Source organism: Osmerus mordax, chromosome 27 (genome assembly GCF_038355195.1).
Source record: "Osmerus mordax isolate fOsmMor3 chromosome 27, fOsmMor3.pri, whole genome shotgun sequence".
Taxonomy (NCBI): Eukaryota; Metazoa; Chordata; class Actinopteri; order Osmeriformes; family Osmeridae; genus Osmerus; species Osmerus mordax.
In genome coordinates, this window is record NC_090076.1 from 9,991,750 (window position 1) to 10,017,679 (window position 25,930).

Sequence of the window (25,930 nt, forward strand, 5' to 3'; positions counted from 1 at the left end):
CTGTCTGCGGGTTACACGCGTTTGTTTTCCGTGCAAGCTGGTAAATATTTGCTCTCGTTCAAGAACAACGAGAAACATAACAAATCAACGGCTTTTATTATATAGATATATATAAAAAAGCTGTAACAAATGGAGTGCAAAACTGGATAGAAACTAAATTTGATTGTTGCTGAGAAAACAGAGTAGACCTAGAAGCACTAAAAAAAGCACTTGATTAATTAATTGAAGATTTTCATGAGCAAAAAATTAAATAAACAATAAGATGTCTTATACACAACCCTGCTTAAACATGAAATCAATAGCCATCAACACCACAACAGTTAAGCCTTCCTCATCAATATTGCCCCACCCTTCTCCTGGGGGCTACCCTGACCCGCATGTTTTATTTCCCTCTTCCAACACACCTGATTCAAATGACTGGGTTGTCATCAGGCTTCTGCAGAGCTTGATGACAACTCGGGGTTGAGAACTCGTTCTCCACCATAACAGGCCTGGTCTAGTGTGCATAAAAACTTAAACATAAATCATGTTATGTGAACGAGCCACATGAACAGCGAGCACACTGTGGTCTTCCAATCTCCCACACTGTCTCCCAACTTTGACACTAGCCAATGGTGAATTCAATTTCGTCCATCTCTTCCTCCTCCTCTTCCTCGGTGTCCTCGAGTTTCTCGGCTGCCCGCTGAGCTCGCTCTCTCTCGCTGGCTTGTATGTAGTTATCCTCTATGAAGCCGTCGTCGTCTTCCTCGTGCTCGCCTATCTCGTCATCTCGGATGGCGGCCGAGTGCGTGTTCCGCGCGTGTCCTTGCTGCATGGAATAGCCCACTTCCAAACCGGCAGGATCTCCCTGGCTTATGGCGTCAGCCTCGCTCAGTCGCGTGTGCCTGTAGCTCGCCAGGTAGCGCTGAACCATCTGACACTTGGCCAAGACGGCGATGAGGATGGAGATGGAGACGGCGGCGATCACAACAGCCACCATGTACTCCCAGCCCTGCGCGGGAGGAATCACTCCCGTCGTGTCTACAGGACAGAGATGGGATCAGCACGTGATCAGTTTGACTGTTCATTCAGGTGAAGCGATGGTAGGCAGGTTATATCACTATTAATCAGAGTGGATTCACAGTTCAAACTCAAATTACTTTGAGTCTGCCAAACACAGTGAATCAGGGTTGGACTTTTTTTGGAGTAGAGAAATGTGCTTATCCAGCAGGCCCTGATAACGAACACAACGCTTCACAATCCTCCAAGCAGTGATTTAAAGCAGAAAAGTAAGATAAGTGACTAAAAGATCCTTGCCATTCTTGGTGGTTGTGGTTGTGCTCACTGTGGTGCCTTCCAAGGTTTCTGCCAGGAGTTTCCTACGGAGCAGCCTCTGTTTGTCAACGTTCACACCTGAGGGAAAGACCACAAGGATGTTCCTGTCAAGCCTCCAAGGTCAAAGGTCAACACTTTCTGTCGCTCAATCAACTATCTCCAATAAGCAAACATGAACATGTCACGTACCTTCAGAGAACCCCTCCCGATCTTCTCCCTGGGGATCCTCGGTCCGAAATCCCCTGGGAACGCCGGCCGGCCGATCGTCCGAGCCAGTGTCACGTCGGTTGCCATGGAGCCAGGAAGTAGCTCCTGGGTCTTGAATGGAGGCATGATTAGGATCTAGAAGAGGGTTGTCTCTCAAGATCAGCCTCTGTAACCTGGGAAGGCACCTCAGGGCTCCTGTCTGTACGGACGTCAGCTGGCATCTACTGAGGTCCAGAGTCTGCAAGGACTGGAGCCTGCAGAGACTACCTCTCACCAGCAGGGGGAGGTAGTTGCCTGTGAGATTGAGGGTGACCAAGCGGTTGAATCTCTGGAGTTGGCTGAGATGTTGGGGCTGTGTTAGGTCCAGGTTGTTCTGGGAGAGATCCAGGGTGGAAACGTTGTCCCATATTGCTGTTGGGATTTCTGCTAGCTTTTTCTGACTGCAGTCAAACGACACCTTAGAGAAGATAAACAAGGACTCAGTAATCACGTCAAGTGTAGTTCCTGGAGTGTCACATTTCAGTTCCAGTATAGTTTTAATATCTATTTAAAACGTTTAAACATAGATTTATTTGGTTGAAAATGTGCTAGGCTTAGCATTTTTGTTCTGTTAGACAAATTCTAAAAAGTTAATATTTGATCAGAGAACTTTTGATCATTAATCAAATTGTAGCAAATAGTTCACCAGGAGTCTAGAGACAGTCACATTCCTGCTTCCCCACACCACTACCACGCTCCCAGGAGAAACGTATCAAAAACAGGAAGAGCGTGTGCCACAAACAGGAAGTCACAGATAGTCTCTTCCTTTGTCTGATTGGCTGAAACAAAGTGAAAAGGAGCTGTGTCCTCTCATACCGTGCCAGCGTCCACCGCACACGGGCCGATGGAGACGAGCGAGCTCCCTCTGACCGTCCCCCACAAACACACAACCACGCACGGCCCCCACCACCAGGCCCCCATGGTCCCCAACATCCTGTCCAGGTCAAGACACACACAAGAGACACACACAAGAGACACACACGAGACACACACAAGAGACACGCACAAGAGACACACACAAGAGACACACACAAGAGACACACACAAGAGAGACACACGAGACACAAGAGACACACACAAGAGACACACACAAGAGACACACACAAGAGACACACACACGAGAGATACACACAGAGTACACGTTCTTAAGACTGGGTGTTCAGCTCTGTGCTTCAACTGGATTAACCCAATACAATAATATTTTATCTTATCATAGATGTAATCTATGTTCTGTGTACTTATATGTTATGTTATGCCAGGTTGCTTTGCGTTGTCTTGTCCTAAGAATTTCAGTGCCCAGTCTGACCCTGTGTTGTTTTGTGCACCTGACAATAAAAGACTTGAACTTGAACTTGATTATCCACTCTTATACATTTTACCTGGTTAAAGAACACAGTAACGAGCGATCATGTGACGCGAGCGATCATGTGACGCAGCGCTACAGATCCTCCGTTTGCATGGACGTTCATCTGACTGACGGACGAGTCTTAGCTTGTCTACTGTCATCAAAACAGGAAGTGGTGACACCACAGTATGCGGATGTCAAGTCTAATTTTCATATCTGCAAGGGACATCGTGAATATCACGTTATATTTAATGAGATTCATGAAAATACCATCAGTCCCATGCAAAATAGAGGTAACCAACCAGCATCTATCCATAACTTCTCACTTACGAGTTTGTTGTCAATTTAAAAAAAAATCTTTCTCTAGTTTCTGCCTGCCTGCTTGCAGGGCCCTGTTGGCACCAAGGTGATTTGTCACAGAGTAGACTGGCTGTGTCGCACCATTAGGCCCCCCTCTCCTCCTCCTGCTATTCAGCTCAGTGTTGTTGGGGTAAACAACCCTTGAGGGCCCAGCTTTATCTCTTCCTGTGCTCGCACAGCCACCGCACAACAACATCACACAAGGCCCTGAGACTTCTGGGAAGCCTGGGAGCCTGCAAGGAGCAGTGTGTGTGTGTGTGTGTGTGTGTGTGTGTGTGTGTGTGTGTGTGTGTGTGTGTGTGTGTGTGTGTGTGTGTGTGTGTGAGAGAGTTTATGCGCGCATGTGTTTCAGCAGTCATGTCCAGTTGTTTCTCCACCTACGCTCCTGCTCTGTGCGCTACAGTCTGTTTGTCTTTGAAGGGAGCGCCCTGGGTGTTTGATGACACCCTCCCCCCCCTCCCAAGGCCTGTCCTACTCACTCCCCCATCATCCTACACCGAGCGGGGTGAGGAAGTCAGTCACAAAGCCAACCTTCAGCTGACCTCCTGGTGTCTCGCCTTGCTAGGGTGACCACATCCTCCTCCCTCTTGTCCTCATCTTTGGAGACAGATACGTGCCTTTGTCGTTACTTTGATATTTGAGTTGGATTTTGGGGCGAGCCATGTTTGGCCAGCACAGATACACACATAACAGAGTCACTTGAATAGCACCTGGGGGGGAGACAGGTTCCTCATCAGGGAGTCTAGTCTACTTAGCAGGATGTGAAGCTACGCAAAGCAGATTATTTCTGCTGTTCCTACATCCAGAGAGTTTATTGGACGGCCATACACAGGCCCTACAATTCCTCATTCCTCAAGTACATTTGCTAACTATACTCTCCAGACCAGCAGTGCCAGACAGTGAACCAGTCAACCATACAACAAACCTGATGCAAACACATCTAACAACGTCAGGTTTGTGGATGAACTAGAATGCGCTGGACCAAACAGAACCAATGACAGCACGAATGAAGACCAAACACTTACCTTTACCGACTCCTTTCTGATGAGACTGAGCCTCACTGCATACTCCTTGGGGAAAAGCAGGGGTTTAAATGGGTAGCGACAGGCAGAGACCCAGCCAGACACTGGTACAGTAGCCTGTATTTAGCTTACAACAGCCAGCGTAGGACATCAACATGAGGGAATAACTGGGAGGGCAGAAGTCTCAACCAACCTGTTGTACAGATATTTGCCTATGTATATTTGTGTCAGCCAGAACATAAATGTAGTTCAGCTCACTTAACGACAAAGCCCAGAAACTGCATGTGCCAAGAGTAAGGATGTACTGTAGTGCAGTCATAGAATAAGTCACATACATTTACATTTAGTCATTTAACAGACACTCTTATCCAGAGCGACTTACAGTAAGTACAGGGACATTCTCCCCGAGGCAAGTAGGGTGAAGTGCCTTGCCCAAGGACACATCGTCCTTTGGCACGGCCGGGAATCGAACTGGCAACCTTCAGATTACTAGCCCGCTTCCCTAACCGCTCAGCCACCTGACTCCCTATAACATAGCCCTAAAGTCTGACATGAAAATAAAAAAAAGTCGAATCAAACATATCTTCTTACCCAGTGACACAGTCTGTATGTGCAAACCTCCGTCTAGTGAATCCTGTCTTCCTCTGAGATCTTTTCTAACAGCTTTGCTGGGTTTGTTTTGCCTGTGGTATAAAATGGAGGCATGTTGTGCAAAGGTTGAAAGAGGTGTGTGCACCACGGTGGTTTTCACCAAGGTCGAGTTAATGAATAACGTTGTAGTTGCATAGGTGTTCTCCTGCCCACTTTCCCGCTTCGACCAATGGACTGCCATGTCTTCCTGGTAACATATTGCCATGTCTTCAGACTGGGGAGAGGTTGGTTGCTATGAAAGTATATGGCTTGTAACCTGCATGTCATTGTTTGAACAGTGTAACCTAAGAGTACTTTGTTTGTTTTGCTTGGAAATATGTTGACTCTCAATATCTCGGTTTTTCTCAGTTTCTCATGCATACACACACAAATTAGTTACATTTGGCTCACACACAACTCGCTGCAAGCACACATTCCTTTGTTCCCCAAAAACGTGCAGACTTTCAAAATGTCTCACAGGGTTGGGGGTGGGTGACAAGATAGAGATGTGTGGAAGGTTATGTGGCGTTGGGTGACAGGATAGAGATGTGTGGAAGGTTATGTGGTATTGGGTGAAGACGTTCAGCCTTGAGGGCTTTTCGCCAGGAGCCCTCAGAGGAAAAGAGAGTTGACCCTGAAAACAATAGGGGCACATCCTGACTCTTCAAACGGACAGCGTGCGCTCGCCTCAGCGCCTCTCTCTTTCTCTCTCTCTCCTCTCTCTCTCTCTCAATCTCTCTCTCTCCTCTCTCTCTCTCAATCTCTCTCTCCCTCTCTCCTCTCTTTCTCCCTCTCTCCTCTCTCTCTCTCTCTCAATCTCTCTCTCTCCTCTCTCTCTCTCAATCTCTCTCTCCCTCTCTCCTCTCTTTCTCCCTCTCTCCTCTCTCTCCCTCTCTCCTCTCTCTCCCTCTCTCCTCTCTCTCTGCTTTCTTGCTCGTCCTCGGTCTCCTCAGCCGCCCTCACGACTTGGACCGTGAGACGTCAAACTGACCACTCAGCAGTGAAGGACGTACGGGGTTCCCCTCCCGTGTTGCCAGGGGCTGGCGCTGGTCGTCTCTGGGTCGTGTGGAGTTGCAGATGGGAGGTGAAGCCCCCTGAGCAGGCCACCTGGGTGAGGCTTAAGCGACTCCTTCAAGGAGGGAAATAACAACACGTGTGTTTGGTCCCTAACAATGGGCAGGGGGCTCTCTGAGGAAAAGCTATGAGACAAACAGACTGCTGTACGAGAGAGACAGTCTGGCGTTTTGTTCACGGTGCATCTCAGGAACCGTCAGGAATCCTCACAGGATGCCATCTTACGTAAACTACTAAACGTTCTCCACAAATATTTTTGTAGGGTTCGGGTTAGTTTGATTTCCTTGTTAAACGGTTGAAGGCCGTCAAGTGGAATCTGATTTTTGTCAAGTCAGGAACAAAAACTGTGAAGTGATCTGGTGTATTCATACAGCACTGGGTTTGAATATCCCCTATTCACTCAATTTATTTTTCTAACTCAAAATCCAAATTCGTCAGTATTCAAACTTGCTAGGAAAACGGATTTGTCCAACTGCCGTGTTAATCTGTGATTTGTATCGCCTCTGTGTTTGGCTTGGCCTTACAGTGCATGTGAAAGATCTAACTATAACAACAGCTTTATGCTGAGAATAACTCACTAAAGTGGAGTGCTCACATTATATTAAAATAACAACCACACCCAATGGCCGGACTCCCAGACCTCAGTGCTACTGCAGACTGACTTGAATGAGTTATGTCATCCTTATGTCATCCTTCTGTCACCTCTATGTCTATGTTTTTCCCTCGCCCCCTCGGTACTGTGTTCAACTTTCACTTCATTTGTGTTTCAAGTGTTTCAAGTGTTCTGGAAGGATCCTGAAGTTATTTTAATTGGCCCAGGACACTGTTCCAGGAGTGACATACAGATGAGCTGGAGAAAACAGAAAGATGATTCCAGCATTGTGTTTGTGTCGTTGACACAGTTGTGTTACTTTGGTCTCAGAAAAGCATGCTGGGCTGCTGGCGTCCCTCCACTCTTTACAGATGTTTTCCCCACTGGCTCGTCCAGCGGCCTGGACAACTGGAGGCCTGGGGGCTGGGGGGCCTGGAGAACTGGAGGCCTGGAGGCTGGGGGGCCTGGAGAACTGGAGGCCTGGGGGCCAGGGGGGCTGGGGGGCCTGGAGAACTGGAGGCCTGGGGGCTGGGGGCTGGAGGCCTGGGGGGCTGGAGGCCTGGGGGGCTGGAGGCCAGGGGGCCAGAGGCCAGACACCCCAGCAGACAGGACAGGAGCCCCAGCCTAAAGCCTTCCTGTTTCTGCCCACTCAGGGCCCGCTGGGTGATTCCTGCCCCACGCTTCCCTCACTTCCTGTCCACATATCAGCTCCTGCTGCTCCACTTCCTGCTCGCTGTAGAGCCGAGTTCACACATCTCTCCTTTTCCTTCTTTCAACCCCCCCCCCCCCTCTCTCTCTTTCTTACGCTTGCTCTGTCATGGTATCGTGTCTCTTTAGCTCTCCGTCGAGTCTCAGAGTCGCTGAATCATTCACTCTGCTGTGACCATCTCTGTTTTCTAGACTTTCTCCCTCTGGGGTACTTTGCGGTGTTACTAAACTTCCTGTACTGCTGTAATATTCCAGAGACATTTTGGCTGCATTCAGAACCACTCCCTTTTCCTTGATGTGTTCAATCCTAGTGGGAATGCCTTTCTATTCCTGTAATCATAATTTTATCTCAACTTGCATGATATCAATGGGGAAAGCGGGCTATTCTTTCCTTGGCTGTCGCCCAGTGCTAACATGAGCTAGGATTTTGATAGCAATGGATCCTTCATATGTTGTTTTGTGTGTGTGTGCAGGAAACAGACCATAAAGAAACGTTTGTTCCGTTTTTGTATAAGAGGAGAATCAGTCCAGGTCTTTGTTTTGACCCACCCAGGCATGGACGCTGTGTCCATCTATACAGCACACACACACACACACACACACACACACCCTCACACCCTGTGGTGTTGTGATAAAAGCTTCCCGATGCTATGGTTTTCCATAACCTCGTCACGTGTGTGTGTGTGTGTGTGTACGTGCGACCAGACAAGCAGATCCCCTGCTTCTCTCTAGGGGTGTCAGAATGTTAGGCCACGTGAATTATGGAGATCACTAATATGCTGAATAAATATCTCTGAATGTCATTGTCTATTTGTCATTCGTCTAAATGCCGAAGAACTGTCTTTACCAAAAATGTGATTTGTTGGACGTGAGACAACTCCACAAACTAATCGTTCTTCCAAATCCATCCAAGGAAAATGTTGAAATATCACATTCTGACAGGAAAACAGAGTTTTTAGTGTGGAGGGAAGAGGGGGGAGGGGGAAGAGGGGAGGGCAGGCCTGTCTGATGACTGTGCTTGTGTGTTCCGTGTAGTGAGATAGGGCAGGACTCGACAACACTGGCAGTAAGACTGCAGAGTCGGAGGAAATGGGAGGATGCATGGAGGGAGCCCTCTCTCCTTGGGAACTTGACTTGATTCATGAAGGCTGTGAAAACTCTCCCGAATGTATACAAGCGACAATTCTCACCCTCACCCCAGCCCTCCGCTCAATATGCACACACCCCCAGACTCATTGGTATGAGCATGGAGTGTGTGTGTGTGTGTGTTGGTGTGTGTCGGATGTGTGTTCTTGGGGCAAGCCACACACATCACGCATCGTGTGAAGTAACTTCACAAAGTGACTTAGTAACTTAGTAACTTGTGAAGTATACTTAACGGCTAACTCATCATCCTCACACACACACTTTCCACGCTGTCCTCGTATCCTCTTGACTCTGAACCCCGTTCGGCGCTCCGTTCCTCAGTCCCTTGTCCCCTCTGTGCTCTGGTCGTCACCCGATCTGACGGGTTCCTAACACAGGGCCGTCCTCTGGGCCCGCTGACTCTCACACAGCCGTGTTTATTGTTCCTGCGGGCCGAGGCCGGATACCTCGACCACAGCAGGCGTGAGACTCCCTGACCAGCTTCTTCCACTGACACGACGGGGGGAACACTGGGAGACGACCAGGTGGGGGCCTGTCACCAAGACGACCAGGGTGGGGGCCTGTCACCAAGACACGTCACCTGCCCTGCTCGTCCACTCCTGGTGAGGTCAGGGCGAGACAGACAGAGAGAGAGAGAAAGAGAGAGAGATTAAGAGAGAGAGAGAGCTGGGGGGGCCATGTGCCTTCTGATACAGGACCGGTAAGTGTGTCTACTTTTTTATCTCGGGGTGATATCCTACGTGTGATACATATCCTATGTATCCTGGGTGGGTGGGGGGGGGGGTGAGGGTGGGTGGGTGGGGGGTGCGGGTGGGTGGGTGGGTGGGGGGGGTGCGGGTGAGGGTGGGTGAAGGTGGGTGGGGAGAATGTCTCACGAGGCTGAGAGGTGCGTCCGGCACCCCTACACCAGCTCACAGAGGCTGGGACGAGAAAGAGCTTAGTGCGTGTGGAACCATGCCAGCTCCCTACACAATGGGTGGAAATGGGAATTTAACACAAACTTTCTCACCAAGTTCCAAAGCACCCCCCTCTTACTTCCACCCCTACCCCCCCCCCCCCCCCCCCCGCCCCCCCCTGACCCTCAATACCAACACCACTGAAAGCACAACAACATATCAAAATATCACGAAAATATGGCAGGTTTGAACCGCTAAAAATTGTAAGTTCATGCTTGACATTTTACCAAAGACAAATCCACGCTTAATTGGTGATCAGTTCTTTGTTTTTCTTCTTTTTTTTTAACGTTTTCCTCAATGCAGTTTGCAATCAAGTTTGCAGTTTGCAAATCCAACAAAATGATGTCTGTTCAGTAGAACACGCCACCATGTGACGAGATGTGGACATTACATCCATAACAAACATATTTTGAAGGTTTGTGCTGCATGTTGTGTTTCGGCTCTGCCGTAAAGAGGTAGAAAGGCTTTGTCTGGCCATCTCATCTTAAGCAAGCACAATAATCGCTGGCCATCGCTCTCACAACAAACACTGCTCATAATTACCACAAGACAACAAAGAGCCCAGAGGACAATAGCACATCTACAAGGACCAGTCTCCACCCTGCATATCCCCCTTACACACACACACACACTCTCTCACACACACACTCTCTCTCACACACACACACACACACACACTCACAAACACACCACACCACACTTACTCAAACACACTCTCTCTCACACACACACACACACTCTCTCTCACACACACACACTCACTTACTCCTGGTGCTTGTGGAAGACTCTCTGAACCCTTGAGCCGAGCATCTATGTTGACACAGCATCCAGCTTTTCCCTTGTGGCTTCCTCTCTAGGAGTCCCCTCAGCACCACCCCGCGGCCTGTCTGTAGGTCTGTCTGTAGGTCTGTCTGTAGGTATGTCTGTAGGTCTGTCTGTAGGTCTGTCTGTAGGTCTGTCTGTAGGTCTGTCTGTAGGTCTGTAGGTATGTCTGTAGGTCTGTCTGTCTGTCTGTAGGTCTGTCTGTCTGTAGGTCTGTATGTCTGTAGGTATGTAGGTCTGTCTGTAGGTCTGTCTGTCTGTAGGTCTGTCTGTCTGTCTGTAGGTCTGTAGGTCTGTAGGTATGTCTGTAGGTCTGTATGTCTGTCTGTCTGTGTGTCTGTAGGTCTGTCTGTCTGTAGGCCTGTCTGTCTGTGTGTCTGTCTGTGTGTCTGTCTGTGTGTCTGTAAGTCTGTCTGTAGGTCTGTCTGTAGGTCTGTCTGTAGGTCTGTCTTTCTGTGTGTCTGTAGGTCTGTCTGTCTGTAGGTCTGTCTGCCTGTTTGTCTGTGTGTCTGTCTGTCTGTTTGTCTGTGTGTCTGTAGTTCTGTCTGTGTGTCTGTTTGTCTGTTTGTCTGTGTGTCTGTAGGTCTGTCTGTGTGTGTGCCTGTAGGTCTGTCTGTGTGTCTGTAGGGCTGTCTGTGTGTCTGTAGGGCTGTCTGTCTGTCTGTAGGTCTGTCTGTCTGTGTGTCTGTAGGTCTGTCTGTGTGTGTGTGTGTCAGCATTGTTGTTCATCTACTTACAGTAGTTATCGGTTTGACCTTCAGTTTCATCCAGCTGGTCTGAGCCTCCTGTGGGCAGGGATCCATGCACTGCACCTGCCTGTGAAGGTGAGGTCGTCCAGGAGAGCAGATCAGCGTGTCATCACTGTCATCTGGGTCACGTCTAGTCACCTTACAGAGTGTTTGTGACACCGTGGACAGGAAAGAGGAAAGCTTTTTCAAGCTGATCTGCTATTTGCAGTCGGAGGGAACTAGGGGTCACAGTTGTGAGTCTGAGAGACTGTACAAACCTGAGCCAAGAGCTGGCAGAGAGATCCACTGTCAGGAAACACACCGATACGCGGATATTCTGGACCTCTTGGTAATAATGCACAATGTCGCAGTGAAATCGTGTGTCCTCACCTATTGAAATGACATTGAAACAGATGTTTTGTGTTTATCAGAAGTGTATTCTCCTGAAACAAAGGAGTAGAAATATAATAATCCTGGTTGCTGAAAAATAAAGAAAATCTGGAGCTGGCTAATTGAAAACAGGAAACCTTGAACAATAAGAAGTTGGGTCAACATCAATTGTCTGAGGCCATCAGGAAACGTAAGGAACATTAAATCAACCATTATGAAGCCCACCCCTGCAGAAATGATAAAACGGGGCCTTGCACTGGACCGACATGAGTTGCGTAAAGTGAAAAGCTGGACGTTTTTCATCAGATCAGAGTAAAAATGGTTGAGAAGACACAACAAACGGGGTGGTCATCATCCTAGATTTTCTGCAGAAGTGTAATTGACCGTAAGACTGCAGGGATCAAAAGCGTCGCATTGAAGTTCAGGAACAAAGCTGTCCAGCTTGGCCAGAGCACGGCGCAGCTGTTGTTGTTGGGTCAGATGAAGGTTGTTGTTGGTGCGGTTAGGGTTTTCTGCGCCGCTGAGGAACATCGGCACGCGTTTGATGGAAATGCATTTCCAGCTAGAAACGTGTTTATGAAAAAGATACAGGAAAACACGCATATTCAGTTGGAAAATTGAAGGCAGATGAATGAAGGTATGAGCGAAGCAGGTTCAGGCATGGCACTCGGGCAGCGCGCGTCATATCACCCCGTGCTCTCAGGCCATAGGCTCAGCTCGATAGGCGGCGCTATAAAGACGCTCCATGCACGCACACGCATTGTCGTACCTGCTGTCTGCGCTGCTGCCACCCACCACCGTCCCCTTCTCCCCCGTGTGGTCTGTCTGTGCTCCCCGTGGGGGATTTAACTTGTTGCTCCCTGCCTCATGTCATGCATGCTGCAGGGAAGGCAGGGAGCGCTTCCCCATGTACATCCATTCCGCCAATGTTAAACAACATTTGTCATGTGTAAGGATAAATGGTGAAATCAATCACGTGAGTGTCTTGACTAAACTGGGTTTATTCAACCACATGCATACTTTCACAACATCTTGTGTAACCGGGGGATTTTAAAATGTTGCTGACGTCTAAGCACACTGACAATAATTTTGATCATATTCGTCACAGCTCCCGATTTGGAAGGATCGGTTGGAAAGAAAAAAAACATTTGGCAGAAGTTGACTTTAATAGGTAGATGGGCCTACCAAAAGCCGTCTTACAGCTCTGGAATCAGAACGGAGTCCTTTGGCGCGCCAAGCAAGCTTTTTCCCCTCGTGACGTTCTTCCTTCCTATCCCACCCAGAGCCAAAGAGTAACCCGAGTTTACAACGAGCTGAACAGTCAGACTTGGCTATATGAATGTCACACGATCTCACAACCTCACAGGAATATATACACATCGCCAAACGGATTTACTTTGAGAGGAAATAACTGTGATTTCGGATTTATGGATACGCGTAAAAGCGCACGCTGTTTGGCACTGACAACCAGTCCTCGGAATGTAGACACTTCCAGTTTTAACTGACGGATCTACTAATTTTTCCGGATTGTTGCTATGGAAAAAATTGTTATGATCGCCGTCCTCAATTTTCTGTGCCTCCTTAGCTTGTCAGGTAAGTAGGAGGTAGTTCACAACCTTAAAGTAGAAGGTAGTTCACAACCCTAAGTTATTTCAAAGTTAAAAAATAAATAAATAACATTTTCATGAATAACCAAACAACAAATTTACCAAACAATCCATTAGTCTACAAACATAGACAACTGCTGAAAGCATAGCACCTCTACCCAGATGGTGTTAAATAAGTAGTTAGCTAAACATACAATTTACATGAACTCGCTTATACGGGCAACTGGCATGAGATTTCACCGTGGTATGCCTCGTCCCCCTGAGAACAGTCTCTCATCCTCGTTTCCTGTGATTGTCCCTCTGCCGTGTGGCCACACATGCCAGGGAAGAGGAATGTAGGACTCGTGTATCAACACTTCTGTGCCACCGAAAGGGTTGGAGTAGTCACGAAGCCAATTCTAGTTTTTATTGATTTTTTTTATTTAAATATGTTATGTAGGAATGCCCATGCCTGGAATTTGTCATTATTTGTTTAGGGAGGATTTGCTTCAAGTCTGGTTATGTTTTGTGATGGATAACGAAGAATAAGGATTGGGAGTGGACCTGAGCGTCGTTAAATTCCCCAAACTTGTTATTTACTTCGTTTGGGTTTTGTAAGTGCATGACACAATGCTGTATCTCCCTGCAGGTGCAGTGACAGACATGGCCATGATCTCTAACGTGGAGGTGTCCAGCTCGCTCTTCTCCCTGTCCTGCGTCACTGGAGAGAGGAGCGCGGCAGACCTCACCCTGGACATCACCAAAGACTACAGAATTCTCATCCTCCCTTCCAAGCCCCGTTTCAAGATCAAGAAACCGGTGCCAACACGGGTGGAGGCTAAGGACTTTGAAGGGTTGGACTATATCGGAATCTTCTACTGTGAGGCCTCGTCGTTGGACGCCACTCCGATCGATAAAATCACGCTCATTAACAACTACCAAGGTAGACAAACACACAATTCTCTGAACTTGCAAGCCGCACCTTCGTGTTATGAACCTTCCGAAATGTAACGTTACTTTCACGCTAGATTGCGAAGCGTTTTTTTTTTTCTTTCGCGGTACAGCTACAATGTACAGCGTTTCTCTTCCAGGGCTTTTCGTTCCGAACCATATCACAGTGACGGCGAACAGAGGAGACACGGTCCACCTGGACATGCAGGTAGTCGGCTCCCAGAGAAGAGACGTGACGTGGAAACACAACGGTGAGTCCGCTAGCTGGCCAACCAAGGGCCTTAATTGGCCTCTTTCCTGAGAGGAGAGTGGAGAAACAGACAATGGAGAGACGGGTCAGTAGAGGTAGACAGCGACTGGTCACTGATTCGTTTAAAACAGTGATTGGGCTTTGACTTTGAGGATAACATTTAGTCATTTAGCAGACGCTCTTATCCAGAGCGCTAAGCGCTTCCCTGTGGAATACTCTGGGAGGATCTAAGGCAATAACGTTTTTTGCTCGTTTCTTTCTTTCTTTTTTTATTTATTATTAATAGCCTACTTTATTATTCAACTACAGACAAAACGATCACGTTGTTTCCGTCAGTGAGCGTAATCCTCCGGGCCTCGCTTTTTTGCTGTTTTGCAGGGAACTACTACTACATGATCCACTCTAACGAAGTCACAAACAACACGGCCACGCTGACGCTGCAGAACGTCGGTTCCTCCAACGCGGGCATCTACAGTGCCAGCTACGTAGGCGACAGTCCCATTCAGGGCGCCTGGATGCGGCTAATTGTCCGAGGTATGGCAGAGCACATGGTCCTACGTCACTCATACACACACACACACACACACACACACACACACAACTGTACACTATGGGGAGAGTTCCCCCTCCACACACACACAGACACACATGACTACAGTGTGATGTAAGGCCTGGGTTCTGTCTTCCCTGTGGTGGCTTAGACTGTCCCAGTCAGAAGTGGGGCATGTACTGTGACAAGGACTGTGCTGAGTGCCTGAATGGAGGGGTGTGTCACGACTCTGATGGGGACTGTATCTGTCCCCCGGGCTTCATGGGGACACGCTGTGAGACAGGTATGTGTGTGTGTGTACCGTGTGTGTGTGTGTACTATGTGTATGATGGAGAAAGAGATACATTTATAATACATACAGTACCAGTCAAACGTTTGGACATGGAAAATGGGTCCAAACGTTTGACTGTTACTGTGTATATATACATTTAAAACTGTAATGCATATTGTTTAGTATGTATGTGCATGATAAAATTGGATATTTATTTAAAAAAAACAACATATATATGTTATGTTTCTGTTATGTATAGCTGTTAGGTATAGTTCATCTTTTATAGTTTATTTTCATATGACGTAGTTTAACATGGAAGCCCTGCTCTGTGTGTGCTCTGTGTGTGCTCTGTGTGTGCTCTGTGTGTGCTCTGTGTGTGCCCTGTGTGTGTGCTCTGTGTGTGCTCTGTGTGTGCTCTGTGTGTGCTCTGTGTGTGTGCTCTGTGTGTGTGCTCTGTGTGTGTGCTCTGTGTGTGCTCTGTGTGTGCTCTGTGTGTGCTCTGTGTGTGCTCTGTGTGTGTCCTGTGTGTGCTCTGTGTGTGCTCTGTGTGTGCTCTGTGTGTGCTCTGTGTGTGCTCTGTGTGTGTCCTGTGTGTGCTCTGTGTGTGCTCTGTGTGTGCTCTGTGTGTGCTCTGTGTGTGCTCTGTGTGTGTCCTGTGTGTGCTCTGTGTGTGCTCTGTGTGTGCTCTGTGTGTGCTCTGTGTGTGCTCTGTGTGTGCTCTGTGTGTGTCCTGTGTGTGCTCTGTGTGTGTCCTGTGTGTGCTCTGTGTGTGCTCTGTGTGTGCTCTGTGTGTGCTCTGTGTGTGCTCTGTGTGTGCTCTGTGTGTGCTCTGTGTTGCAGCCTGCAGAGAGGGCATGTTTGGTCACAGCTGCCAGGAGTCCTGCCAGTCAGAGCTGAGCTGCAAAGGCCTTCGTTTCTGTCTGCCTGACCCTTACGGCTGCACCTGCGCCAGCGGCTGGTCGGGAAACCGCTGCAGCAGACGTGAGTGCAGCTCCACACGTCCAGGAAACCAGACAGTCTGTGTAGTGTCTTGACCCATGTCGGTTGGGGTTTAAACATCACCACACCTGAGTTGAACACAGAGCTCTGTGCTGAGAGGTCTTGTGTCTCTGTGTGTGTGTCTCCTTCCTCCAGCCTGCATGAAGGACATGTATGGGCCAGACTGCAGGCTGAGCTGCCAGTGTAGAAACGGGGGCGTGTGTAACCGCTTCAGCGGGTGCCTGTGTCCTACAGGTTGGAGAGGGAAGCACTGTGAGAAGTCAGGTGAGCAGAGTCGGGAGGGTTTGGCTGGTGTCCATGACATCTCATTTATCATCATCGCCCTCATCATCATCGCTTCCCCCTCCTTCTCTCTCACCCCTGTCTCTCGTCACCTCGATCCTCCCAGACCGCGCTCCCCAGATCCTGGCCATGACCAGTAGTCTGGAGTGGAACCTGCTCTCCAGCCCCAAGATTCAGTGCTCCGCAACAGGCAACCCTCTGCCCAGCCACACCAGCATCGAGCTACGCAAGCTGGACAGCACCGTGCTCAAGGTAGGACCTGGAGGTTTGGGGGGCTGGAGGTCGGGGTTTTGGAGGGGCTGGGGGGCTGGAGGTCTGGGGGGCTGGAGGTCGGGGTTCTGGAGGGGCTGGGGGGCTGGAGGTCGGGGTTTTGGAGGGGCTAGGGGGCTGGAGGTCTGGGGGGCTGGAGGTCGGGGTTCTGGAGGGGCTGGGGGGCTGGAGGTCGGGGTTTTGGAGGGGCTGGGGGGCTGGAGGTCTGGGGGGCTGGAGGTCCAGGGGGCTGGAGGTCCAGGGGGCTGGAGGTCCAGGGGGCTGGAGGTCCAGGGGGCTGGAGGTCGGGGGGCTAGAAGGCTTGGGGTCTAAATGTTGTGTCTTACCAGAGGAAAGTGTTGTGGACTGGTGACTGAGCAGTGTGCTGTGTGTTGTTCCCCAAGGCCTCTCGCACCACCATGGACTCCAACAAGAGCACGGCTCAGTTTGAGATCCCCCGTCTGACTGCAGAGCAAGGGGGCTTGTGGGAGTGTCGTGTCTCTACTAACGGTGGTCAGGACTCTCGCAAGTTCAACCTCACCGTCAAAGGTGAGCAGGAGACAGAGCTGCTCTGGGATTGATTACATCACCTGGATGTTTTTTGTGTTGGTTTGTCTTCTCTTTTGGGTCTCACTCCCTCCCTCCCTCTCCCTCCCTCCCTCACTCTCCCTCTCTCCCTCCCTCTCTCTCCCTCTCTCCCCCCCCCCTTCCCAGAACCCCCCATCCCCAGCACGGTCCCCCGGCTCCTGGAGAAGAGGAGTAAGCAGCTGGTGGTCCGTCCTGTGGAGGCCTTCAGAGGAGACGGACCCATCATCTCCACCAAGCTCCTCTACAAGCCCATGGACAACGGGGTCTCCTGGTCCTCCATCATAGGTGAGCCGGGTGGAGGAGGCAGAGTTTGTCTCTGGGGGGGGGGTAAGGGGGGGGGGGTAAGGTGGGCTTAGGTGCAGTTATTTGGGCGTATATAATATTCTTGTGAAATATTATTGAAAAATATTATTTCAACCCATTTTTTTCAAACCCTTTTTTCCAAAATCTTTGTTTGACTTTTCGAAAAAATAAACTTATTTTCCCCAGTGTACAGCACGGAGCCCATCACTCTGATGAACCTGAAGCCGTCCACCAGGTACCAGGTGCGCGTGCAGCTCAGCCGGCCAGGCGAGGGGGGGGAGGGGCCCCCAGGCCCCGAGGCCGTAATGGAGACGGAGTGTCCAGGTAGGGGACTCACAGCAGGGGGGGACACTCACAGCAGGGGGGGGGGGGGGGGGACACACAGCAGGGGGGGGGACACTCACAGCAGGGGGGGACGACTCACAGCAGGGGGGGGGGGGGGGGACACACAGCAGGGGGGGGGGACACTCACAGCAGGGGGGAGGGGGGACACTCACAGCAGGGGGGGGGGGGGACACTCACAGCAGGGGGGGGACACTCACAGCAGGGGGGAGGGGGGGGACTCACAGCAGGGGGGAGGGGGGGACTCACAGCAGGGGGGGAGGGGGGGGGAGGAGATGGGGAGGGGGTGGGACACACCTGTCTGTTTCAGCTTCCTACAGAGGAGATAGTGCAGGGGAAGGGGGGTTGGTGGGGGAGAGATCTCTGTCTGGAGATGGGATTATTGGGGGGGGGGGGGGCACAGCTGTCCATTTGAGCTTCCTAGGGGGGGGGGGGGTCGTTGTCTGTTGTAACACTTAACGATTGCTAACAAAAAAGCCTAACAAATGGCGGGGTGTAGCGGGTGTGCGTGCTGTCAGTGTTAGGAGCGAGGTGGACCTCGTCGTCTGTGTCCTTAAGGAGTCCATTGCCACGTGAACGACAAGCTGACTCATCCAGAGTCCATCGCCTCATGGTTGACAGTAGTTCCTTCAGTGTAGCATGGCGGATTTTTGTTTTCATACAGTTTTCCTCACTGCACTGCAGGCATGAACAGACAAAAGACAAAAGTTTATGATTATTCACACTACATTTAGGGGGGGCCACGAGGGGGTCCAAGCTTGTTGTCACAGGGGCACACTGGCCTCCCCTGGGCCCCCTTCCTAGAACAGCCCCTGCTGCTTCCCTGACTGAGTGTTCTGTGTCGCCGTAGAGCCCACGGTCCGACCGGAGATTGACTTCAGCTCGCTGGAAGGCCGCAACGCCACCGTGCGCTGGCTGTTGCCCGGCAACGCCGGCGACGCCGGTTCGGCCAGCGGCTTTTTAGTGCAGCTGTTTGGCCCCTCCCCCCCACGGGACAAGCTGAGAGAGGTGATCACACTCCTCAATGTGCTCTCCACCAAGTTCCACAACCTGGAGTACAACCGCGACTACACGGTCCTGGTCAGCCTGCTCAACTGTGGCAGCCAGGGTCCAGCCTCTAAGCCCTACCACTTCCACATCAACAGCCAGGGTAACTAGAGCTCCTCTCATTGGTCAGAACAGGCAGGGGTGATGAGTGTGACCCCCTCCCCCCCCCCCCCAGAAAGTGTATTTCTGGTCTGGGTCTGCTATTGACCGTAGCCGCTTAGCATCTTCGTTTAGCGTCTACGCTAACACTGGTCTAATCTGGCCTAAACCCGCTTCGATTCTCCTGTTCCCCCAGGGCCCTCCTCCCCTCTCCACGTCCAGGCCCTGCCCCTGTCCGTGTCAGCTGTGCAGGTGAGGTGGCACCCCCCGGAGGACCCTAACGGGGGCATCGTCAAGTACATTATCGAGTACCAGCCTGTGGGGCTGGGCAGCCCTCATCCCTGGGTCGACACGGATGACGGAAACAAAACCGCCAAGGACGTGATGGCGCTGAACGGGAGCACGCTGTACCAGTTCAGAGTGCGGGCCTTCTCTAAAGTACCGGGGGTGTGGAGCAAGTTTGTCCAGGCCAGGACCCAGGGCGACGGTGAGGGATAGGCTGTCGTGGTGGTTGTGTTTGTGTAAGATGTTTCGAACTGAGAGGCTCCTGCCTCTGACCGTGTAGATCCTCAGAATCCTTTTCAAATGTCAATTTCAAACTTTATTAAGTCTAGAATCAGTACTTTCTTCTTAAAGTCTTTTTATTTTCTATGTATCTCTCCTCTCCTACCACCTCCGCTCTGTCTCTCTGTCTCTCTTCCTCTCTCTCCCCTCCCATCTCCTCTCCTCCCCCACCACCCTCCCCCTCCCCCCAGTTCCCCAGAGCTTCACCCCCACGACCCAGGAGGTGGGGGTTGGGGTGGGGAAGGAGGGTTATCAGCTCCTGGTGGCGGTGGTTGGCTCGGTAACGGTCACGTGTGTGACCATCCTGCTGGCTCTGCTAGCGCTCTTCTGCATCCGCAAGAGCCTGCTCAACCGCCGTCGCACCTTCACCTACCAGTCTGGATCGGTGAGGGGCACACACACACACACACTCACACACACACACACACACACACTCACACACACCTTGCCTTTCTGCCGTAAGAGAACGTTGAGAGCTACGATCAAACGTGGAACCTCTTCACCACAACTATTTAGTTTGTACACATCACGTACCGTCCTGTACCCCGTCAACAACCGTCCACCAATCGATGGTTTCCCAGGGAGAGGAGACCATCCTGCAGTTCAACTCCGGGACCCTGACTCTGACACGGAGGCCCAAGCCCACTCCGGACCCACTCACCTACCCCATCCTGGAGTGGGAAGACATCAAGTTCGAGGACGTGATCGGGGAGGGAAACTTTGGACAGGTCATCAAGGCCATGATCAAGAAGGACGGCACCAAGATGAGTGCTGCTATCAAGATGCTGAAGGGTAATCAGCACACACACACAAACACAGACACACAAGGACACTGAAGTCCAAATACTTCAGGCAACACACACTGTATCTGTGCCATTTCCTAACTTCATTGTGTGTGCTGTTCTGCGTAGAGTTTGCCTCGGAAAACGACCACCGAGACTTTGCAGGAGAGCTGGAGGTGCTGTGCAAGCTAGGCCAGCACCCCAACATCATCAACCTCATAGGAGCCTGTGAAAACAGAGGTGAGTGCGCCCCCTTCTGGACACTAAGAGCAACAACAAGCCATTCTTTATTTATATTTTTTTACTTTAAAAAAATTATTTTGACTTTGAGTTGAGCAATAAGATGAGATAAATCTATTTCAGAGACAAATGCGAACGCCATGTAATCAATGCCGTCCTAAAAGTTTTAGACTCTATATTCAGCAACTGCCAAGAAGATTGACTTGAAAAGGTATCAGGATTTCAATATTTATTTTGGATTATTGCTAATGCCACAGAATGTGTGTGCATACGATGAAGTAGTTAAAAAACGTCCAGAATAGTTTTGTTCAGATCCACAAGGCCCTTCTCATCTGCACCTGGGCAACATATCCTCCAAGTCAAACATCCTTTGTCTGCTGGAAGCATTTGCTTGGTCGTGTTTATTTGACTTGACTGTATGCCACATAAGCAAACTGCTGCATGTCTCAATCTGGTTCACGATCAACTGGACGGCATTCCAAGCATGAAACTCTCATTTCCGAGCCACATCCGACGATTTCGTTAAAATAATCGAATCGCTGGTTTTATGTTCTTAGATCTTAGGTTGATAATATTAGGAGCAGCGAGATGTTGTTTACAGTAGACTGGTGTTGAGGGAATACAAAGTCTGTAATTCATCATGTTTCTTATAGGCCTTGTCTTCAAGATGGTCTGACATTCAGATTTCTCTCGTGATTAGAGATTTCCTAATCTTATAATTAAACCTACAATGTTTATCAGGATGTCAATGCCTTCCTACGTTTCCCTTTACCTAGTGTCATCCTTACTTTAGTATCCTCTGGTTCTGTCTCTTTCACCTTCCCCTTTTCTCTCCTTCCACTCTCTCTCTTGCTCATTCTCTCTCTCTCCCTCCCCTCCACAACTCTCCCTCCCCTCCACAACTCTCTCTCCCTCCCTCCCCTCCACAACTCTCTCTCCCTCCCTCCCCTCCACAACTCTCTCTCCCTCCCTCCCCTCCACAACTCTCTCTCCTTCCCTCCACAACTCTCTCTCCCTCCCTCCCCTCCACAACTCTCTCTCCCTCCCTCCACAACTCTCTCTCCCTCCCTCCCCTCCACAACTCTCTCTCCCTCCCTCCACAACTCTCTCTCCCTCCCTCCCTCCACAACTCTCTCTCTCTCCCTCCCTCCACAACTCTCTCTCCCTCCCTCCCCTCCTCAACTCTCTCTCTCTCCCTCCCCTCCACAACTCTCTCTCCCTCCCCTCCACAACCCTCCCTCCCTCCCCCGGATGCAGGGTACCTGTACATAGCTATAGAGTACGCGCCCTACGGCAACCTGTTGGATTTCCTGAGGAAGAGTCGTGTCCTGGAGACCGACCCCGCCTTCGCCAAGGAGCACGGCACTGCCTCTACGCTCACCTCCCAGCAGCTGCTGCAGTTCGCCGTCGACGTGGCGACGGGCATGCACTACCTTAGCGACAAGCAGGTGAACGTTGTTTTAACCCAGTCAACTAACCATAACCCTAACCGAGCCCTAACCCTTTTCCCTCATCATCCCTTCTTCTTTTCTCAGTTCATCCACAGAGATCTGGCGGCTAGGAATGTTCTGGTAGGAGACAACCTGGTGGCCAAGATAGCCGACTTCGGTCTATCCCGAGGGGAAGAGGTCTACGTGAAGAAGACCATGGTGAGTCCACCTTCTCCACCTCCTCCTAGGGCGCTGTGTTTCACAGCCTGCAGGGGGCGCTCATGTGCTTCCAGCTCCCAATGCATGTTCTGACTCTCGAGAACAACAGTGACTCGACTTTCTCCCCGCTCGCCCACAGGGGCGGTTACCGGTGCGATGGATGGCCATCGAGTCGTTAAACTACAGCGTATACACCACCAAGAGTGACGTGTGAGTCTATCTGTCTGAACGGGTCACCCCCGAACCGAAACACGCATCACGTTCCACACCACACTCAGTAACACCTCGCAGTCGAAGTTTGACGACACGGTTCACAGTGTTCGCAACAAAATGACTAAAAGATCCCGTGGAATGACAACTGGTACATAAGTGCAGAGGAACTGATAAGTAACCGGCGGAAACACAACCACTCTGGCTGTCAAACGGAACCTATTTATACACACCGTAGAACATTCTGGAAGACTTGTAGGGCAATAGAAGGAAGTTGGTCTGGGTAGAGAAAAGACACGTTGTACATTTCACACCACAGTGCGTGTGGTTGTGTGTGTGCGTGTGTTTGTGGTTGTGTGTGTGTGTGTGTGTGTGTGTGTGCCAGAGTACAAGTGCCATGTTTGTGCATGTGAGCAGAGATAATCTAGGTTTTAGCGTCAAACCATTTAACACTTGTTTACGACAGAAAGGGACTTGAGCTTCTATCTGAATCTCTCAACCTCATGTTAGGATTCCTCAGTTAACTTGTGTTATTAAACAGTTGAGCTTGTTGGTGGAACTAAGAGACTAAACTCTGTAGGTCTTTACAGAGCCGTCTGGACCAATAGAAAAAGAGATGTGTGTTGTCCTTCATGTTGGATGTTGTTGGTCTTTCCTCTTTCTGATCTTCCTGTCCCATCCTCACCTCTACACCTTTTCTGTTTTAGCTGGTCTTTTGGCGTTCTGCTGTGGGAGATTGTGAGTTTAGGTAAGTTTAAGTTCATGTTTGTCAGATTTGTCAGAATTTCTCGTAGCTCTTGTTCCCATGATGAAAACGGGCATCTATGACGAGTTCTGAGTAAGCACAGATCACAGTGTCTGTGGGTCTCACAGCCACAGCCACACCTCAGTTTCAGCCTCCAGTTTAACACTTGGGGCAGTCAGAACGGGAAGAGGTTAGCGCCAAAAAAAACGTCACTAAATTTGTGTAACCAAAAATGTAGGACTGTATATTGTATGAAGGTTCAACACATTTAAAGAACGCTACAGTGCAACGATGTTCAGGATGATTGTGATAAGGACTGACGCTGACACCTCCAACCTATCGTCCCATTTATACATACATTTTCTCTCTCCCTATATGTCTCTCCCTCTGCCTTTGTCTCTCACTCCTTCTCGCTCCCTCTCCCTCTCTCCCCCTTTCTCTCTCTCCTTCTCTCTCTCCCCCTCCCCATCTCCCTCTCCCCTTCCCCCTTTCCCCCTCTCCCCCTCCCCCTCTCCCTCCCCCCGTCTCCCTCTTCCCCTCTCCCTCTCCCTCTCCCCCCTCCCCCCGTCTCCCTCTCCCCCTTTCTCTCTCTCCTTCTCTCTCTCCCTCTCCCCATCTCCCCATCTCCCTCTCCCTTTCCCCCTCTCCCCCTCCCTCCCCCCCTCCCTCCCCCCCTCCCCCCGTCTCCCTCTCCCCCTCTCTCCCCCGTCTCCCTCTCCCCCTCTCTTCCCCTCTCCCGCCGTCTCCCTCTCCCCCTCTCCCCCCCCTCCCTCTCCCCCCCTCCCCCCCTCCCTCTCCCTCCCCCCCTCCCTCTCTCCCCCCCCCAGGTGGGACTCCTTACTGTGGGATGACCTGTGCTGAGTTGTATGAGAAGCTTCCTCAGGGCTACAGGATGGAACAGCCCAGAAACTGTGACGATGAGGTGTAAGTGCTCACGCTGGAAAAAAAGACCAAAAAAAGATTTTAGTTAATGACTGTCAAATAATCATATGATGCACAGATAAACAGCCATGAAGTTTTACTTTACTTGTTTTGTTTTAACAATGTATTTGTCTGTGTTTTAACAACACGTACCTATTGAACATGAACAGGTATGAGATGATGAGGCAGTGCTGGAGAGATCGCCCCTACGAGAGACCTCCCTTCTCCCAGATCTCAGTTCAGCTCAACAGGATGCAGGAGGCCAGGAAGGTGACGAGTCATTTCAGAAACCCTCCCTCCCCCTCTCCCTCTCTCCCTCTCCCCCTCCCTCTCTCTCTCCCCCTCCCTCTTTCTCTCCCTCTCTCTGTCTCTCTCCCCCTCCCTCTCCCCCTCCCTCTCTCTCTCCCTCTCTCTCTGTCTCTCTCCCCCTCCCTCTCTCTCTCCCTCTCTTTCTCAATCAGCTCAAAGGAGAAAAAAAAACATGAGTCTTGAACTAATATGGAAAACCGTTCCCCGTCAGCCGTGTGTGTTTTGAACTTGACTTCTGTGGCTGACTGTGAAAACATCCTCCTTCCCAGGCGTATGTAAACATGGCCCTGTTCGAGAACTTCACCTACGCCGGAATAGACGCCACGGCCGAGGAGGCCTGACTACCATCCCCCCCAGACCCTGGCAGGTCACGTAGCCCACGGGAGAGGTCCCGAGGTGGGACACCGCGATACTGCCGGCCCCCTGCTGGTCCTCGGGCCTACCGGGCAAACAGGCACTCCACCAGGGCCTCGTGGCTGTAGAGGGAGGAGCGTGGCAGGACGCTGGGGGGGATGAGGGGGGGGGGGGGGGACGCCTGGAGCAACACGGGTCCCAGACCAACACCGAACTCTTCAGGATGTGGAGTGGTGCTGGGAGGATCTGTGACTGCACCACAGGGCCTGCAGGGCGCACGCTATGACCTACGACCTGTGGGCTCTGAACTCTCACCTGGAGAGGATGTCATCGTGGAAACGGACACACAGTTCGAAAAGAGACTGGTGGAAGACAGAGATGTACATTACATTTACATTTACATTTAGTCATTTAGCAGACGCTCTTATCCAGAGCGACTTACAGTAAGTACAGGGACATTCCCCCTGAGGCAAGTAGGGTGAAGTGCCTTGCCCAAGGACACAACGTCATTTTTGCACGACCGGGAATCGAACTGGCAACCTTCTGATTACTAGCCTGATTCCCTAACCGCTCAGCCACCTGACTCCTGATGTAGCACTTGAACCAGCAACACGAGAGACGTGAATCAGCATAGTCCCTGGTTTCTTAAATACAAAGTATATCCTTTGCTGTCGTCCTGAGAATGTTATTGTATATAATGTACTGTATCTATATCACTTTTACTTTTGACTTGTCCTCACATAATATTTCACTCCTTTATACATTTTCCTACATTTGTAACATATGCTACCTTTAACTCAGAATGGTGTCCAATGTATGTTTTATTGATATGTTTCTTAAATAAACTTTTCTGTGGTGACTGGACTCATCACTATGAAGCATGTGAACCACATTTCGTAATGTTTTTAAGAGAAAACCAATACTGAGAAAGGAGTTGACATAATCAGTTCTGCTGGGGGGTTGCTAGGGTTAAGCGCCGTGGCCATACCAGGCTGCCTGAGAGTCAACATGTTGGGGTGACAGGGCTTAACCGCAGCCCTGCCCTCTACAGTCCCGAGGTTCAGAGAACCCCCTGGCCTCTTCCCTGCTGCACAGCGGTGATCTGTCACAGAATTTCCTCTTGACAAGAAGCCGCAGGCTCGCAGGGCTGACACTAGCTTCCTGACTGTAGTCCCACACACACACGCACACACACAGTCCATGCATGCACTCGTCAACAACTTGATTTTGTAATTAATGTATTTTATGATTGTTGGTTCATTACCATCTTATTACCTTCATTACCATCTTTGTAACTTGAAGCCTG

General features: G+C 50.4%; 2 protein-coding genes across 5 annotated transcripts; one reads left to right on the forward strand and one right to left on the reverse strand.

The window, feature by feature from the left end:
- Positions 1 to 124: 124 nt before the first annotated feature.
- c27h1orf210 (chromosome 27 C1orf210 homolog) lies at positions 125 to 4,996 on the reverse strand. 3 transcript variants are annotated; one of them, XM_067230573.1, is made up of 6 exons: positions 4,879 to 4,996; positions 4,291 to 4,335; positions 2,377 to 2,494; positions 1,504 to 1,978; positions 1,297 to 1,392; positions 125 to 1,020 (listed from the first exon to the last, which is right to left on the reverse strand). In XM_067230573.1, the coding sequence occupies exons 3-6, from the start codon at positions 2,491 to 2,493 to the stop codon at positions 605 to 607; spliced, it is 1,104 nt and encodes a 367-aa protein (XP_067086674.1). In that variant the 5' UTR covers position 2,494; positions 4,291 to 4,335; positions 4,879 to 4,996; the 3' UTR covers positions 125 to 604. The 3 variants fall into 3 exon arrangements, with proteins under 3 accessions (XP_067086674.1, XP_067086676.1, XP_067086677.1); XM_067230575.1 differs by lacking the exon at positions 4,291 to 4,335 and having other exon boundaries at positions 4,879 to 4,987; XM_067230576.1 differs by lacking the exons at positions 4,291 to 4,335; positions 4,879 to 4,996 and adding an exon at positions 2,543 to 2,725.
- Positions 4,997 to 12,675: 7,679 nt separating this feature from the next.
- tie1 (tyrosine kinase with immunoglobulin-like and EGF-like domains 1) lies at positions 12,676 to 24,771 on the forward strand. 2 transcript variants are annotated; one of them, XM_067230349.1, is made up of 23 exons: positions 12,676 to 12,926; positions 13,569 to 13,862; positions 14,011 to 14,121; positions 14,499 to 14,654; positions 14,822 to 14,953; positions 15,782 to 15,922; positions 16,076 to 16,204; positions 16,329 to 16,474; positions 16,876 to 17,020; positions 17,186 to 17,344; positions 17,549 to 17,686; positions 18,555 to 18,854; positions 19,047 to 19,337; positions 19,606 to 19,799; positions 19,996 to 20,206; positions 20,326 to 20,436; positions 21,694 to 21,884; positions 21,972 to 22,085; positions 22,225 to 22,295; positions 23,003 to 23,043; positions 23,868 to 23,964; positions 24,132 to 24,231; positions 24,540 to 24,771. In XM_067230349.1, the coding sequence occupies exons 1-23, from the start codon at positions 12,869 to 12,871 to the stop codon at positions 24,609 to 24,611; spliced, it is 3,402 nt and encodes a 1,133-aa protein (XP_067086450.1). In that variant the 5' UTR covers positions 12,676 to 12,868; the 3' UTR covers positions 24,612 to 24,771. The 2 variants fall into 2 exon arrangements, with proteins under 2 accessions (XP_067086450.1, XP_067086451.1); XM_067230350.1 differs by lacking the exon at positions 18,555 to 18,854.
- The last annotated feature ends 1,159 nt before the right edge of the window (positions 24,772 to 25,930 follow it).